The sequence below is a fragment of the Crinia signifera genome, chromosome 1 (assembly GCF_055691185.1).
Source record: "Crinia signifera chromosome 1, ASM5569118v1, whole genome shotgun sequence".
Lineage (NCBI taxonomy): Eukaryota > Metazoa > Chordata > Amphibia > Anura > Myobatrachidae > Crinia > Crinia signifera.
Window position 1 is genome coordinate 391,429,265 of NC_139217.1, and position 18,803 is coordinate 391,448,067.

The 18,803-nt window shown below is 42.0% G+C and overlaps 1 protein-coding gene across 1 annotated transcript in view; it reads right to left on the reverse strand.

Annotated features, from left to right (window-relative positions):
• The window catches only part of SNX2 (sorting nexin 2), a 54,783-nt gene that overhangs the window by 10,958 nt on the left and 25,022 nt on the right, over positions 1-18,803 (reverse strand). Inside the window, exons 4-11 of the mRNA XM_083151586.1 lie at positions 18,709-18,775; positions 18,379-18,422; positions 17,473-17,614; positions 16,320-16,398; positions 11,336-11,411; positions 3,075-3,188; positions 2,747-2,840; positions 134-339 (exon numbers count right to left, since the gene is read on the reverse strand). Of these exons, the coding sequence (XP_083007712.1) occupies positions 134-339; positions 2,747-2,840; positions 3,075-3,188; positions 11,336-11,411; positions 16,320-16,398; positions 17,473-17,614; positions 18,379-18,422; positions 18,709-18,775 (822 nt within the window). The remainder of the gene's footprint in view (positions 1-133; positions 340-2,746; positions 2,841-3,074; positions 3,189-11,335; positions 11,412-16,319; positions 16,399-17,472; positions 17,615-18,378; positions 18,423-18,708; positions 18,776-18,803) is intronic.

Below are 18,803 nucleotides of genomic sequence, written 5' to 3' on the forward strand. Positions count from 1 at the left end.
AGGGATAATTCCCCACAGCAATGAGCATGTTATCCCCATGGCACCCCTTGTTAACCCTCATAGAAGCTTTATCATGCTGGGTGTCGGACAACGTGAAGAAACAGGTACACTGCACCTATTACAGTAAACTTACCTTAACAGCAGCAATAAGTCGAATATAGTCACATAAAAGTTCTGAAAACACGTAAAAGTCAGCAAATGCCTGCTCTTGGTGTAGCTGGTCAATCTTCTCTTCTACCTCAGCAAGCTGGGACAATGCTCGGGACAAAGCGGTGTGATCCTCAGAGTTTCCCAGCATGGCAGCACTCTTTGCAAATGCAGCCGTATTAAGGGACAGCTCTATAAAGGAGAGCAAGTAAGATGCAAACCATTTATTGTTATTAGAGTACAGTCAATACAGCATGCAACATCAAAATTGACACGCATTAATTATTACAGGTAAAATATACCAAGACATTGATAAAACTGTAGAGCAAATAATGGAGGTGCTGTGGCCCATATAAATCAATTACAGCTCTCAATTTAGGAGTGTTCCACTATGGTTTATGAACCTATGGTCCTCATTTTCCAGAGAGACAAACTGCAGAGGGTCTGGGCTGGCAGCAATAGCCTGCAGGCTCTGCATTACTGGCATTACCAGTAGGTACACAAGCAGTAACAAAGGAAATAGCTAGACCAGGATTATCTTAAACATTAACATTACACAATAGTGATGGGATTTTCTTTCAAACTAGTAAGGAAAAAATTGTCTGAATATATCTACATCATACTGACATAATACATCGGACACTAATATACACAAGTGCACACACAGGGTTACTCTCTCCCCCCCCTCCCCCAATCCCTAATTAATTACATCTAAATTATAACAAATACTAGCAAGCTGACTTCGCACGGGAGCAATTTCAACCCCTTCAGTTGTGGCCTTTTTTAGGGGGAGCGCTACCTAAAAAAAAACACCACTCTGTGTCCTCGGGCCGGGCAATGCCATTGAGCACTATGTCAGCCGCTGCCCGGCCCTAGCAATGTATTAGTCCTTTGTGGGGACCACATAGAACATCCTACCAGAATGTTGTTTTCTGGAAGGGTGTTTTATAGGAAATATATAAACACACACACACACACAGTAACATTTTTAATAAATGAAAACAAAAATACTGTGAAAAATAAAGGTGTGTAGACATTGAGCAATTTTGGCTTAATATCACCATATTGCACCGTGTACCATCAGCGACCAGCGAATTTGGCTGAAAATTGCAAGCTATTCTGTCTAATTGCTGGTGCAAATTGCATAATGCACCAGCAAACAGCAATTTTTAGCCATAATTACAGGAGCATGCTCCCGCGATCAGCGCCATTAAGGGCTGGCTGCGGCGGCACGCTTCTAGAGATTTATCTCTCACGACACAAAAAAACACACTGGTGATATAGTCACTAAGCGACCATTTAGCCAGCGATAATGTGTATACAGGGCTTAAGAGATTGCATGTTGTCATTATTTTCTAAATACATTTAAAAAAAAAAAGTAAATATACCACATGGATTTCAATAGCGTCAAGGTGCCCATACATGGTGTGATGATCGCACCTGTTATGGGCTGGATCGCATCTCAACGTATGACTTTTGCATGCGATTTGCGTGCGATGCGTTCAGAAGGCAGTACAAAAAGTATGTGCAGCACAGACTTTTTGTACTGTCCGATGAGATGCCCGCAGGAGTGCACATCACATCGCACAGTGCAAATGCACCATGTATGGGCACCTTTAGAACCACTTATAGCAGCACAGTCTACAAAATTGCAGCAATTTACTTAAGGTGCCCATAAACAGTAAAATAATTGTATGCAATTTGCATACGTTTTGCAATGCAATGAGATGCAATCTAGTCCAAAAAAGTATGTGCAACACTTTTTGAGCTGTGCGATGGAATGTGTGCGGGAGTGTGCATATCATCGCACCCCGAAATTGTACCATGTATGGGCACTTTTAACCCTTAGGGTGAGTGTGTGTTTTATACATAAAATACACAAACACACGCACCTCGTACACTTTGCTCCAAATGCCAAGATGTGTTTATAAGTGTTATCCTTATAAAGAATACATGGTACTTATGTACGAACTGGGCTGCCGATTTTGAAATCGGGTCTATCGCATCGCATCCGACCATATCGCATGCGATGCACCCGATTTTTCCATAGGATTCAATGTTAAAATGGACTGAGTGGGCATGGAGTTGGATATAAACCTGTGGCGAGCGTAGCGAGCCACAGAGCCTGAAGCGTGGCGAGCCCCGCGAGGGGACACAGAATACCGTCACTTCGCTCGCCACGCTTCGGGCTCGGTGGCTCGCTACGCTCGCCACAGGTTTATATCCAACTCCATGCCCACTTGGATAGTAGGGGTATGAAAAGGACCCCTTTTTCCCATTGAATTCCATGTTAAAATGGACTCAGTCCATTTTAACATTGAATCCTATGGAAAAATCGGGTGCAATATATGCGATATGGTCGTATGCGATGCGATATCGCATCGCATCGCATCTGAATGTATGCCTTAACTTAAGGCATACAATAAAAAAATCGGCAGCCCAGATAATACATAAGTACCGAATACATTTTATATTAGGGACCTAATTAATTCCTTATGGTACATTAATATATTAGACCTTTTTTGAAAAAATGTATCAAAACATTTTATTAGTGTTATAACTATTGTGCAGACGCACACTTGAAAGAGAATGCACAAACCTTTGCGGTGGCACACCAAGGCTTCAACATTTGCATGCAGTTTCCTAAGTTGTTGATCTAGATTTTCAAATTGCTGCTGCTTTTCTTCAAACCACTGACAGTATGGGGAAAAAAAAATGAAAAAGGCCAATTTATCAAGGAACAAAAACTATGTTATATTAGATTTACTAGTGTTTGACAAGCTTACATTCAACTGTGTAGGTCAATGGACCAAAGAGAATAGAGTCAATAGGTAAATTATCTTATTTTCTACTTCTACAAGCTTAAAATGAAATTGTTTAACCTCGTAAGGCCATCATTATACAGTTCAAAAAAAATCAGCTCTTACTGCATCCGATTCATTCATCTTGATTGTCATTTTGTTGACAGCATCCGCAGCCTTGTTTACCATCCTCAATAATCCTGCTCCACTCAATGCCTGGGTGCTAACTGCTCTCGGCAGCTGCAATTGAATGACAAATAAGGGCAAACAAACCAGTTAAAAGGTTGGAGTCTTAACAGGGTACCTAAGTGCAAATAAAAAAGGATGTCCCGTTTTCTCCACTATATTACATTTCAATACAGAGTAAACCCATTTTTTCTGATTTACTGCCTTCACAGTTATCCCAGAGGAAAACATAAAAAAATAGAATTTTCATTTGCTGCTTTTACATATAGATGAACAAACGTGGTGTTTGCCAAAGGTCAATAGAGAGAGTCCCAGAGCTTAAGGAAAGTAAATAAAGTAGCCACTGTAGCCATGCAATCATTGGATCTCTAGAAAATAGTAATATTATTGGGGATACATTATAAAACAAATAATGGACATTTTCTCTCCAAATCAAGTGTTTCTATGACCATAACAAATACTGTTGATTTATATAAAAAATATGTGTATTTATGCCTGCAGAGCAATAGCCAAATAAAGGACTTTCACAAGTACGTCAATCCTCTATATACCTGTTTGTGGTAACCCTGACTTTCCCCTTTACCTTCTAAACATATGTGGGTGTATTCAATTACAGTCGGAACTGCTGTCTTGACAAAAAGAAAGGGTTCCGACCTATTCATTTCTGGCTGCTTTTTTTACCGACAGGTCGGAAACGGAGCCAAATCAGACAGCGGGCGATGAGTGAGCGATGGTTAGAGGTGGAACGGTGAGGAGGGAGCAGGAGGCGGGTGTGAGGAAGGCGCCGGGTGAGCTGCTGCTCACCCAACTTCATCCTCCCTGCCTCAATCCGTATTATTTTATGTCTGATTGAGATTGCCAGAAACGGGGGTCAAAACCTGTTGGGTTTGCCCACATTTCCATCAAAAGTAGTTGGATCCACGGCTATTCCGCAATCCACCTGGAACAGCCAATATTGAATAGGTCGGAACCCCTTACGACCTAAATCAGTCGGAAACTGCCGTCGGCAGTTTCGACTCTAAATTTAACATACCATAATTTAACATACCATAACATACCATAATGTGATTGACCCAGGCAGAATTCTTATGTCTTTCCCACACCTTAGCAGAAAGTTTGCTTGGCCTCCAAAACGCTGCTTTTACAAATGCCTAACTACGATCAATCTAAACTGCCCAACATAAAACACCCACATGATATGAAATCTAACTCTTTCGAGTAATTATTGCGTAAAGTAAATGGTCTAATGAACTCATCCACCGACAATATCAAGCAAACTACTCCCATTTTTACACTTACAGTAACTCTTAAAAAAAAAAAAAAGGCCTAGGAATATAGCTTTAGTAAAAAATCTTTCCCTTCTTTTAACTACAGTCTACATTACTAGACCATATGTACGAGAGTAGTTCAATATGTAAGGACTTCTCCCATGTGTAATGTTCTCGATTTTACCGCCAGGCCAGAGTAGGCAGACCACAGCTTTCCCTCACAGCCATTAGACTGCTTCTCATATCATTTATACTGTCCCAACATCAGTTGTATGATGGCAGGGTTGGTAGAAACATGGGTCAAACATTGAGGAGCGCAGTGTGATCAGATTTTTGCATCTAAAAGGGATCAGCTGCTGAAGTTGAAAGGAGCACAGTGATAATGTCACATCACAGAATGTTTTGGATTTGGTGCATTACTAGTTGGACATGCTTGAAGGTATGCCCTATCGATATAAAAGGCTATTCACCCAACTCAATCCTGTTTGCATCACTTGATGGTATCACCATGGCCTTACAGGAAGTAGCTACCACCACAAGGCAATAACTACCACCACAATGTCTCTGAATCAAGGAAACAACTGCCTGGGCTCTATTCCAGCAGAAAAAAATGGCATACAACTGTTGGGAGAATTATCTTCTTGCAATAAGACCACCATTAAAAATCTAGAACTCTGATAATGGGGAAACTACATTTCTACAGTGAATGATTTCCATTTATGAATTGGGGATATATAGATATATATATGCAGGAGAACATAGGTAATGTAGAACATAGGTAATGCAGGAGAACATAGGTAATGTAGACAACGATTAACCCGCACCCATCGGATTTCTTCAGAATATATCTGTTGTTCTGGAGGCTGACTAACAGTACTAATTGCATCATAGATTGTAAGCTCCACTGGGGCAGGGACTGATGTGAATGTTCAAATATTATCTGTAAAGCGCTGCGGAATAGGTGTGCACTATATAAGAAACCTAATAAATAAATTATAAAATGCTATTTTCAGAATTCATATAATAGATAACACATGGCTGAAACAAAGAAGAACTTAAGTCACCAGGGAGACACACTATAGCACACAATTGCATCATCTTAACAATGTGGAAGACTATGGTCCCAGGAGAGAGTACGGTGGATACAATGTATCATTACATTGCATTGCAGCATTGTGTTGTGTAAAAGCGTGTACACATGAGCCGGCAAGCAAAACGCATTCGATTTAGACAGTTGTGCTTATAGAGTCTATTTTACTTTTCAATTTACACTAAACTGGAGCGTGCATCAGGATCGAATAGGCATTGAATAAGGCTGAAAACCGTTCAATGTCCATTCGATTTTGACTATATATTTATAGTAACACAAAATCTCACCTTGTGTACACATCTTAAATGCTCTCAACACTGGTAAAAAGCAGCTGAGGCATAGATTTAAATTAGGTGCTGGTCATGAGTTAACCAAGGATCACAGACCTGCAGCCAATCAGGGGCAGCTGCCTGCATTTTTTATTTGGTGCCTGACATGAGCCAGTCACTGCTTGCAGATTCTGATTGGCTGCCAGATCGTGAGTGGTTATTGGCTAGGTGCCAAATTCAAAATGCCGCAGAGGAGCATGGTCAGCCTGGCTGCCACACTGAGGTGGGTATCGCCAATGGCGACATGAGCAAAATCTGTGGTTTAGTGCTGTGAAATGGGAGTATGGAAATATCAGGAGCATTATAGACATATTCAGTTACCCACAAATAAAATGACACAGGTTTCACAAGTGACACTGATTTAAGTTGTAATGTACAATTCAGTATTATAGGGGTTCTCTTTTTCACTGGGATAAAAAAGCTGCATCTGCTAGAAATGCAGGCGCAAACAGATATGAAAGTGCATCCTAGTCGCATTGTGTTGCATACTCTCTAGAACGCTATTTTCACAGCAATGGCGTTTTACAGCAAATTACAATTTGGTGCAAAGAGGGGAAGCAGATTTCTCCTCTGAGCACTAGTACTTGATTTGGTACTCTTTACCTAGCACGGCGCCCACGATTTTGATCGTGGGCATCGCATAGGGAACAATGTTAAATGTCTCAATTGACCCGATTTTCATGTTCAATGCCTCAATTGACCCGATTTTTCCATAGGAAACAATGTTAAATGGCCCACAGAGGCCAAATAGCCACCCTGAAGTGTGAAATGGCCCCCACAATTGTTAACGCCACCCCACGATCAACGTCAACCCGAAGCGTGGCGAGCACAGAGAGCCCGCGAGGGGCGGCGGTACGCGTCCTACGACCTTTTCATACCCCACTATCCACGTCGGCGTGGAGTTGAGAACAGAATAGTGTGGCGAGCGCAGCGAGCCACCGAGCCCGAAGCGTGGCGAGCCCCGCGAGGGGACGCGGATACCTTCACAGGTAAACGCGTCCCTTCGCGGGCTTCACAGGTATCCGCGTCACCTTAAAATGTCATGTATGGCTAACGCACAATGGCCCTTATTCAGATAAGTAGCGTTATGATGTAGTAATAAAATTGGGGGGTTTTCAATGTAGGGGGAAAAAAAGGAAAGAAAAAAATGCAAGTATCAAAAGAAATGTCACTGATGTCTCCTAAAAAATAAAGAGTTCATCAATTTGGAAATGTCTATGGTACAATCACAATGTCTCCCTAGACCAATATTCAATTAATTTGAGCGCTGTTGTCCACATCTATCACGTATGAAAAATGACAGGAAGGAGCTGATTGGTGGGTGGTTTATCATTCTCCATGTGCACATGGTTTTGCCCATTTTCCAAACAAATTTGTACTGCAATCAGATCTGAATAAGGGCCAATGTTCATGTCTTGGAAGTCAATCTTCATACACAGGGCGAGATGTACTAAGCTTGAAAAGTGATAAAATGGAGAATGATAAACCACCCACCAATCAGCTCCTTCCTGTCATTTTTCATACGTGATAGATGTGGACAACAGCGCTCAAATTAATTGAATATTGGTCTAGGGAGACATTGTGATTGTACCATAGACACTTCCAAATTAATGTAATTAGTGACATTTCTTTTAATACACTTACATTTTTTCTTTCCTTTTTTCCCCCTATATTGAAAACCCCCCAATTTTATTACTACATCATAACGCTACTTAGCGTTCCTATTCCCTATCCCCCACCCCTGCCCCACCAGAGACCGCTGCGGTCACCTACTGTGGACATAAGTCCCAGGTGAGGGACCTATGCTTACATAGGGGTCCCCAAAAAGACACCCTAAATCCCCGGTTCGGGGCCATACTAGAGTGTTACCCCGCTGGCCTATTCCTGTGTAGCTAACCAGGACTCCATACATTCTAAGCTCAATAAAAACACACACATACTTGTACCTTACAACAGATTTCTGTCTTTATTATTCAATTGAGATTCACTCATCACATCGTCATAAACTGTACAATCAATAGGTGTAGCACTAAGTATTAACACAGTTATGTCATTTTTCAAACACAGCCTGTGACATGGCAGTTAGAAGCGTAATGGATGGTTTATCACTCTCAATGTTATCACTTTTCAAGCTGGCCTTAAAGGAGTAGAACAGAATGCATGCTTGTTGCGGTGAGCCTCATTCCTGCGGTTCAAGTAGCGGCAGTGCCATTTTCAAAAAGACCAATCAGCGCTAATTACTGGCGCCAGGTCCATGTGTTTAAAAATACTTAAAATAGTCTTACCTGCTTACCTCAACTCTGTCCAAAGTATGCCAACTGTCACACTCAGCAAGTACAGACAGCAAAGTCCTGGCACACAAACTAACATTGCTGAGACTAGGTATACCACAGCTCGGACCTAGTCTAGCTGTATGCAGTCATCCCTGGTGCAGTGTAAATTAAGAGTCTTGCAGCTAGAACACTGTTCTGGACTGCAGCATGCTGGGGAATGGAAGCCTAGACCCCAACACCACAGCACTAACTAGGCTGCAGAGCTGTAAATTGCCTAAGACTGGGGGACCATAAAAACCGGCTCCGATGTGCAATGAGGAGCACTGAAGCCTGGAGAGAGTCCTGTGACTGCAGTATGCAGTTAGCTTGCTGAATCACTGCAGAGTCTCAGAGTTCAGGATGGGGAACAGTCACTGAGCACTATGGCAGTGTATGCGCTGAAGTGTGCCGGGTAGTTCCCAGTATCCCCAATACTGAAATAGTTAAAAGTCCTAGTGCTGGAACTACGGTTATAATACATCCCTGTGTAAAAATACTATCTAAAATAAATTGCATTTAAAAATATTTTTGGGGTATGTAAACCAGTGAGAGGAGAATAAACAGTGCGGTTACTCAGGGATGAGTAACCAGCCTTTTTTCTATCAGTGTAAAAAATCTGATATCACCAGGCTGAGTGACGTCATCTGGTCAAACGTTAGTAGCCCATAATGTTCCGTTATTAATGTACTTGATAAGGAGCTACGGCACACTATATTTGCATGCCATTTCATTCATTGTTATTGTATAATATATACTAAAGCTTCCTTCCCACATATCAAACATCATATAAGTTTGTCTGTTCTAGGACGACTTCATGTGAAAGAAGCAGCTTGGTGTTAGAAAGGATACACATTTTGGCCTATGATAATTCCATCAAATACAGTGGGGAGCGAAAGTTTGGGCACCCCAGGCAAAAAAATTTAATGTGCAAAAAGAAGCCAAGAAAAGATGGAAAAATCTCCAAAAGGCATCAAATGACAGATTAGACATTCTTATAACATGTCAAAAAAAAGTTTGATTTTATTTCCATCATTTACACTTTCAAAAATAACAGAAAACAAAAATGGCGTCTGCAAAATTTTGGGCACCCTGCAGAGTTTATAGCATACACCGCCCCTTTTGGACAGCTGAGACCTGGCAGCGTCATGGATTGTTCTCAATCATCCTCTGGAAAGACCAGGTGATGTCAATCTCATAGGTTTTAAAAGCCCAGACTCATCTGACCTTGCCCCACTATCAGCACCATGGGTTCCTCTAAGCAGTTGTGTAGAACACTGAAACTGAGAAAAGTTAACGCTCACAAAGCAGGAGAAGGCTATAAGAAGATAGCAAAGCGTTATCAGATGCCCATATCCTCTGTTTGGAATGTAATTAAGAAATGGCAGTCATCAGGAACAGTGGAAGTTAAAGCAAGATCTGGAAGACCAAGAAAAATATCAGACAGAACAGCTCGCAGGATTGTGAGAAAAGCAAGTCAAAATCCACGTTTGACTGCATAATCCCTCCAGGAAGATCTGGCAGACACTGGAGATATGATACACTATTCCACTGTAAAGAGATACTTGTACAAATATGGTCTTCATGGAAGAGTCATCAGAAGAAAACCTCTTCTAAATCCTCACCACAAAAATCAGCGTTTGAAGTTTGCAAATGAACATATAGACTAGCCTGATACATTTTGGAATCAAGTTCTGTGGACCGATGAGGTTAAAATAGGACTTTTTGGCCGGAATGAGCAAAGGTACGTTTGGAGAAGGAAGGGCACCAAATTTAATGAAAAGAACCTCTGTCCAACTGTTAAGCATGGGAGTGGATCAATCATGCTTTGGGGTTGTATTGCAGCCAGTGGTGCAGTGAACATTTCATGAGTAGAAGGAAAAATGGATTCAATAAGATTCCAGCAAATTTTGGACACTTACTTGATGCCATCTGTGAAAAAGCTGAAGTTAAAGAGAGGCTGGCTTCTACAAATGGATAATGATCCTAAACACACCTCAAAATCCACGTGGATTACATCAAGAGGCGTAGACTGAAGGTTTTGACATGGCCTTCACAATCTCCTGACGTAAACATAATTGAAAATCTATGGATAGACCTTAAAAAAACAGTGCGCCACAGACAGCCCAGGAATCTCAAGGAACTTTTGTAAGGAAGAATGGGCCTCAAACAAGAATTGAAACTCTTGGCTGGCTACAAAAAGTGTTTACAAGCTGTGATACTTGCCAAAGGGGGCAGTACAAGGTATGAACTCTGCAGGGTGCCCAAACTTTTGCAGACGCCATTTTTTGTTTTCTGTTATTTTGAAAGTGTAAATGATGGAAATAAAATCAAACTTTTTTTGACATGTTATAAGAATGTCTAATCTGTAATTTGATGCCTTTTGGAGATTTTTCCATCTTTCCTTGGCTTATTTTTGCACATTAAAATGAATTTTTGCCTGGGGTGCCCAAAGTTTCGATCCCCACTGTAGTTGTGAGAGCTTAGTTAAGATAAGGCTGAGAGAAACCAATGGATCGTTGGATAAAAGTCTCTGCTCTTGAAACAAATCTTGGTGGTAGCAGACATTTTTAAGTAATAGTGACTGAAGGTAGACAGGGTCATTCGGTCAACACAAACATTAGGTCGACATGAGGAAGGTTGCCAGTCAAAAAGGTCCTTTTTTTTAATCAAAATGTCACTGCGCTCCCCATGCTTCAGGCACAGTGCATGGCACGAGTAGAACAAGAAACAATTGACATTTCAGTCCCAGTTGCCTCGCTGCGCTTGCTAGGATCGGGCACGGTTCCTTGCTACACTCGGCACATTATTTTATTCTCCTACCATGAGCTAGTGGATGGTGGGGAAGAAATACAGCCTGTTGGCACATGTCGGCAAAAAGAAAGTGAAAAACCCCATGTTGACCTTCAGTCATGTCGACCTAGTGAATGTATCCTGCGAGATTGTTATAAATGCTAGACTGACCAGGTAGGTTTGTTTGATTGTACACATATACATCACACAGGCTCAGGTGACTGCTAAACATAGGATGTACAGATTAATATTTATAAAGAAAAAAGTAGCTGGTAAAAAAAAGTTTAACCAACCGCAAGCAGTACATTCTAAAACTGGTTGAAGAACCCTAACACAGACCAGCGGAGTTCTAATTAAAAATACACAGGTAAAACACATTTATGGTATGCACAAATTACATTTAAAAAAGTACCTCAGAGCTTTCCAAGAACTGCCTGACATCAGGATCTTGCAACAGAGTGGGATGTTTGACTGTTCGTTGTAGATATCTAAAGATAAGTAGATACATTTAATATAACACCACAATACATAATAAAATGTGGTCCAATGCTATTAAGGTTCATAGGCTAGTACAGAGGTACTAAAATAAATTAAATATGAACAACCACCTCCCCCCCCCCCCCCCCCCCCCCCCCCCAACCTCAGAAGAAGCAAATAAAAGCTGTGCTTCATAGTCCATAGCTGTGCTTCATAGTCCATTCTGCCATTTGACTCCATGTTACTCTTTTACTCAAGAGCTGGTCACACATTTATCCAAGGTATCGCACACAGCCTCGCATACTATACCTCAGCAAATGCCACTGTGCTCTGCGGTGGCTGGGCCCTACACGATACATTATGTGCGGACCTTTACCATATGATGTATCGTATGCAACCCCGGGCAAGTACATCTTTCATGCAGCACTTGCAGTCTCCGGATCCGATCTGATGCGCAAGGGGCCGCGCATCATATCAGAATCTGAGGTTAGACACTGTTCACCCGATATCTCGGCCCGATCTGTCGGAATGAGGTGAAGAGTGCCCAAATCGCACTAGTGTATGTCCAGCGCTTTTTTTTTTTTTTTCAACCCAACCTCTGCACCCTAACTCTTTACAAGTTACTATTTTATTGACCAGTGGCGGATATGTCATTAAGATTTTTATTTTATTGATTACTGGAGCGGGTGAGGGCAGAGATAGACGTTGCTGCTGAGGGGAGGGGGGGTGAAGTGGAGTCTGGAGTGGGTGGGGGAGGGGATATAGTGGCGTTGTCGCTGTGAGGGGAGGTGGTGCAGTTAGGAACAGAGGCATGATACGAGAATTATTCAATACAGAAGGACCAGAAGGTGAGTTAGAAGACTGCTGCTATCTCTATCTGTCCCTTTATCTTCCTCCCTGTCTTCGTCACCCTTTCCCTCTCCGTGCCACCCACTGCTTTCATTTCCCCGTCACCCTTTTCATGTCACTCACTGTCTTCCAATATTTTCCTGTCACCCTTCTCTCCATGTCACCCACTATCTCACGGTCACCCTTTCCATTTCATCCACTATCTCCCTATCTCCGTGTTAGCCTTCCCCCTCCCTGTCACCTATCTTTCTTATCACCCTTTCCCTTTCTGTGTCACCCACGCTCTCCCTGTCACCTACTATCTCCATGGCACCCACTGCCTCCATGTTATCAACTACCTCAGTCACCCTATTCCCTTCAGTGTCATCCCTTCCTCTCTTCGACCCACGTCACCTGCTGCCTCCCCAGTCACCCACTATATGCCAGTTACCCATTGCTTCTCTCTGTCACCCACTACTTCCATGTCACCCACTATCTCTCAGACAATCTCTTCTCCTTTCTGTCACCTCGGCCTCTCTACCAACCACATCACTGGCTGCCTCCCTAGTCACTCACTATCTGCCTGTCATCCTCTACCATCACCCTTTTCCTCTCCATTTCCCACTATATCTACCTGACTCCCTCTGCTTCTTCCCATCATCCCCTACATCACACATTTCTTCCCCTGGCATCACCCACTTTCTCGCACTGTCGCCTATTCCCAGGTTTCATCCATTGCATCTCCCTATCACCCATTGCCTCACCCTCTGCCTTTCCCCTGTGTCACTATCCTCCCTTGATCCTCTGTACTGTCACCCTCTGCCTCTCCAAGGCATCATCCTCTTTCCTTAATACAGATACTACATTCTCTTTGGGGTCATGCCCCTTGTTGAGAAGCCACACCTTTGTTGCAAGACCAAGCCCAATTTCCTAATGTCATGCTTGCCTTCTGCGTGCAACCCCCCACCCCCTCCTTTTTTCCTGTCATGGTGCCCCCCCTGTCATTTATTCCTGTATCCGCCCAGTATTGACTAGATTCATTTTGAAACTAGAAAAAAAAAAAAAAAGTTTACACCAGCCCCAAAACAGATCACATCAGCATTTACCCAAATGCTGTGCCTAGATGTCCCTTTCATGGCAACACAGGAACCATATCTCGCTCGCTATATATAAAATAATGGGGGATCCCTGTATTGCATCTCTTTCAAACGGACATCGCTAAGATGATGCTAGGCACAGACTAGACAAAGTATGTACTCGGCCAATCCAAGGGCGAGGGGACCCTGCATTGGCGAAAGCATACACACTTGCTGATGCATGGTGCAATAGAGCGACATGGGATGCATCCCTTATGGTACATCCCATATTCGCTTTCCATCTAGGCAGAACGGTAATACAATATTTACATTTTAATTAAACAGCGCCTCAAAAAAAAAAAAAAAAAACACAGACGTGTAGACTCCACAACAGATGCATTTACTATAGGCAAGCCTACTGATAGAGTCTTCTTCAGCTAGCCATCTCTGAATAGCCATGGCTCACCAAGGCCTACTGTTCTCAGCTGCGATACAATACAATAGGGGATTAGCATAGCATTAAGTCTGACAGCTCTGGCTCACTTAATCCTATTTAAGGGCTAGATGAGGATGGCTCTATCTGTAGTTTTACTCTCATACCGGCTGACAAAGCATGCGCCTTTGATCTTCCCAGCTCTTAGATTGTGTTTTTTTTATTTTTTTATTACATGCTTCACTAAAATCAGCACTGCTCAGGCTCCCTATTGACAGATTAATCTCCATGCTACAGCAGCTACCAGCATTGGAGAGAGAGCAAAAGGCACAGAAGGGATGATGGTCGAGGCAAAGTTACAGATGGGGAGGGGGTCAAAGAACCACATGGGGAAAGTGGGTTACAGGAACACACAGGGAGGAAGAGGCCAGAGGTACACATAGGGAGGCAGAGATCTGGGGCACATATGGGGAGTGGAGATGATCTGTGAACATGGGGAGGTATAAGGCAGTGGCACTAATGGGGAGAGGAGTCAGGGATGCATGGTGAGGCAAGCGGCAGCGGTGCATATGGGGAGGGGAGATGAAGGTGCACACAGGGAGGAAGAGGCCAGAGGTACACATAGGGAGGCAGAGATCTGGGGCACATATGGGGAGTGGAGATGATCTGTGAACATGGGGAGGTATAAGGCAGTGGCACTAATGGGGAGAGGAGTCAGGGATGCATGGTGAGGCAAGCGGCAGAGGTGCATATGGGGAGGGGAGATGAAGGTGCACATAGGGAGGAAGGAGGCAGAGGTACATTTGAGGAGGGGAGATGATCGATTAACATGGCGAAGCAAGGAGCAGAGGCACTCATGGGGGAAAAACTTGCCCAGAATACCAATGATTAATGGAAGCAGGTGAAGAGGAACATTAAGGATGAGATGGGGACAAGGACATATGTGAAGAATCAGCTGCAATGCTTTCCTGAAGCCTTCTATTAGGATGGGGGCAATTAAATTTATCGCCAGCAGGTGGGGAACAGTGGAGTTATTCCATTGATCAGCTAGCTACCAGAGCCTACACTTTAGCTCGCACCCCATGGGTGGCAAACTGAAATGAGGGAAGAGTCACCTGCTGGAGCGTTCAAATGGAACTTTTCGCTTTGCACCTAGTACTTTGGCCAGCTTTACCAAACCAGAATAAGCACAATAAAAGGCAACAAATGAATATCCCCCTGCAATCTCCTGTCATTTTAGATGGGAAATCAGTGGGTAATAAACAAATGATATCCCCTCTTTGACAACACAGCTACTGCAGTACCGTCTTTGGCCACTGTGTGCAACGTAGATCACTACCATTCACTTACTGAAATTGTCACTAATTAAAATCAACCTTTTTTGTCTGGAAAAATGGGCTCTAATTGTATAGCCTGATAATAATCATGAACCGTTTTTTGTTTTTTTCAGTAGAAAAACCATTGGGGCTAGTTGGATAACCCCCTTAAGCGGTTAAGTAAAAAGTTAGTAGAGTGGTGCATGGTGGTAAATGCAGGATTTCTGCATTGGGGTTTCCAAATGTTAGATTTTAGAGTGATAGTCGATAGCCCATAAAAGGGTGCATAATTAGCATTTAACAAGCTATAGTCTTCCAGTGATAGCGCTCAGTGAAAAAAAATGTGTGGGTCCCAGGGACCCCTCACTTTATTAACTTGAGGTCCTACTCCACTGTTTCTGGGTCCCATCGCATATTATGCTTATGAGCTACCCCCATGTCCAACTACAATGCCTCCTGGGGGGGTACGGTCGTCCAGAAGAAAGAGTGACTGGAGTGAGAGTCAAAGAGGTGTTGGGGAAACAGTCAGAGAAAAAGAGGAGCAAGGGCTTCTTGGAAAAAGAGGGATTGAGAGAAGGAGATGCAAGAGGTAGGGTGTCAGAGAAAGAGGGAAGAGCAAAGTAAAGGGATTGGGTTACAAGCAGGCGCTGGATGGTCTCCTGACAGTCGGGATTCTGACAGTCATTTCACCTATGTCGAAATCCCAACAGTTAAAACTCAGACAGTCGAGATCCCGACTGACAGTGGCCCGACCCCCATAGAGGGAGAGTAGAATAGGTGGCGAGCAAGGGGCTTTGTTGTGCTCACACCTCTGTCTGAGTCCCAGGAGATGGGATTTCGACGTTGGACTAATGAGAAGTTGCCGCGCTATACCACACCCTTTTAAGCAAGAGCAAAGGTGCCCATACACGGTGCCACAGGTCAGTGCGATGAGATGCGCGCTCCTGTGGGTATCCCATAGCACAGCACAAAGTCTGTGCAGAGAGAAAGATGAGGCGGCTGAGGAGGGAGGGTGACAGAGGGGATAGGGGAGAGTGAAAGAGGAGAGCGATTACCTTCAAATTGAAGAAAAAAAGAAAGAAAAAAACACCCAAGCAGCAAAAATGGAAACGGGGTTTGCAGAAATGATGGTATGCCTAAATAATCATAACTGCATTAGATACATAATGGCAGCAAATCACAAAGGCAATTTTATCTGCACAACATCTGTATTGCAAGGACAAACACATTTACATTTCTGAGAAGACAATGAAGGAAAACCTTTACCTTTCTAATGCAGCTCTTCTCTTTTCAACAAATTCATTAGACGAAGAGTCTTCTTTTCCTACCTTGACTTTAGTCATACCTTTAATAAAAATATTACAAATAATCATTTTAGGCAATACTTATAGCTTGAATAACTGAAAATTCAGTGCAAATATCTAGATTTGGTACAAATTCATTAGACGAAGAGTCTTCTTTTCCTACCTTGACTTTAGTCATACCTTTAATTAAAATATTACAAATAATCATTTTAGGCAATACTTATAGCTTGAATAACTGAAAATTCAGTGCAAATATTTAGATTTGGTAATGAATCTCTACAAAAGTGTCTCTTTTTTAACTATGTTGAAATTCAACACTTTGCGGTATATTAACTGAAAAAATGTTTTTTCAATGGGACAATTTATTAGCCTCAAGGGACAAACCTATGTCCTTAAAATACATTTTTATTATAGGCATAAGACAAGAGTCATGAAATGTTCTGTGTAATATATTATTTTATATTAATAATAAATCAGATGTGCAGAATGGAACACAATGGGGGAAATTTACTAAGATGGGAATTCTGTTTTACATGGGATGTTGCTTTAGGCAACCAATTAGAATCCACTTCTTTATTTAGTACCTTTTAGAAGATAATAGATACCGGTAGTACCTGATTGGTTGCCCATTGCAACATCCCATGTGAAATAGAAATCCCATCTTAGCAAATTTCCCCCAATACCTTTTAGTAATAGTTTCAAAAATGCAACTTTTTTAAAATCTTAAACTGGCAGCCTTCCACTGGGCTCTAATATACTGCAAGCAAAATCCCGTCCCCCACATCAGTGTGTTGGAGTCACTTCTGTGTACTAGTATTATTCTGTAAATACAGCAATCTCAATTTCCTGCAGCGTCTTCCTTTTCCTTTCAAGTGACTTTATTGTGTAATACAGGTCTGTTAGCTCCTTTTTTATCCTCTACATTGTTTGAGTGGCTTATCTACTTCCCATGACAATCCAACAGTTTCCTGCCTGAAGAAAAACACAGTATTTTTGAAAAAAAAAAAAAAAATTCTACCCATGAACTATGAATGTAAAAAGTGAATTTCTGCAGGGTTACTGTTCACAAGAAACTTGGAGGAATGTTCTGGGATTCCACAAAGGTCAAATCTTACCTACAATACTTTTCTCTGGAGCTGGAGGAACAATATATCCAATGTGCATGTATTTTGCTGCTAGTTTACTATGAAGGCCAAGGAAGTCACTAAACCTTCTCTTCACAGAGAATTCATTGTTGCTGAACATAGACAGAGAGGTCTACAGGAGAAAAAAATACATACACATATAAATTGTCATCAAACCCTCCATATAATAAAAGCAGTGCCTCCAAGATAATGGTTATATAAACATTAATAATTCACCATTACATGTTAATCATCTGTGCACCTAGATTATCACCATTATATCAATGAGCAGCCAAAATGACTAATTAACAAAATTCCACAGGCTCGCTGATTAGAGTTGCGAATACAAAATTGGGTTGGGATCACCGTGCTGGTCAGACAAACTAGACAGCAAGATTCTCTCATGTATTGAAAATGTAACATCCCTAAATGCGTATGACAACCCTTTGTTCTAATACTGTGTAATAAGATGTACATGGGGAAGTGTGATTTGATACATGGTAGTTTCCTACAAAGCTAAAAAATTATCAATATATAAAAAAAAAGTTTTGCGATATTAGCAGTTACCATCAAGCAAACAGGACTGCCTAGCATTGGATGCTGGGGAAAGTGGCACACCCTTATTTTGTACTTATACCTCTCAGTGCATGCACTGGAACTGCAGAGGAGTGTGACCAGGTCTCCCTGCCCCTACAGAATGCGGTGTAACCCATATGGGTAAGCCAGTAAAACAAGGTTTAACAGTTTATAGCATTAGTGTGGCAGTCTTCGTTTACAAATGGATAAAGAATGATTGCATATTATGGTGCCAAGTTTTAGAATCTTATACAAGGTAATCCATACAGTAATCATTTAGGATATCTACAGTTAAAGATGGAAAATAACATTGGGACGAACCTTGGTGGTTACTCTGTATGCCATGTAAGCATTCATTCCATCCCCTAAAATAAAAAATGGAACACATTTATAGAGAAAGCACCCACTTCTACTGTTCAATATGTAGGTTGCTAGATCAATTCTATTCTATCACAAGAAGCCTAATAAACCTAAAAATATATCTAAATGGGAGAGCAATCACGGCAATACTACAGAAGTCTTAACCATGTAAAAGAAAATGGACAGATCCATCATTTCAGTTGAATATACAAGGCAGGTCACATCTGTTTTCCGGAGAAACATGTGCTAATGGCAGCATATTCAAATGCTTTCATTTCACTAAGTACTTACCAACTTTTTCTGGGTCTGAAACACCAATTTCAACATCAAAGAAATCTCCATTTGCTTCCTCTTCAATCTGTGTAAACAAATTTGGTTACAGTAAG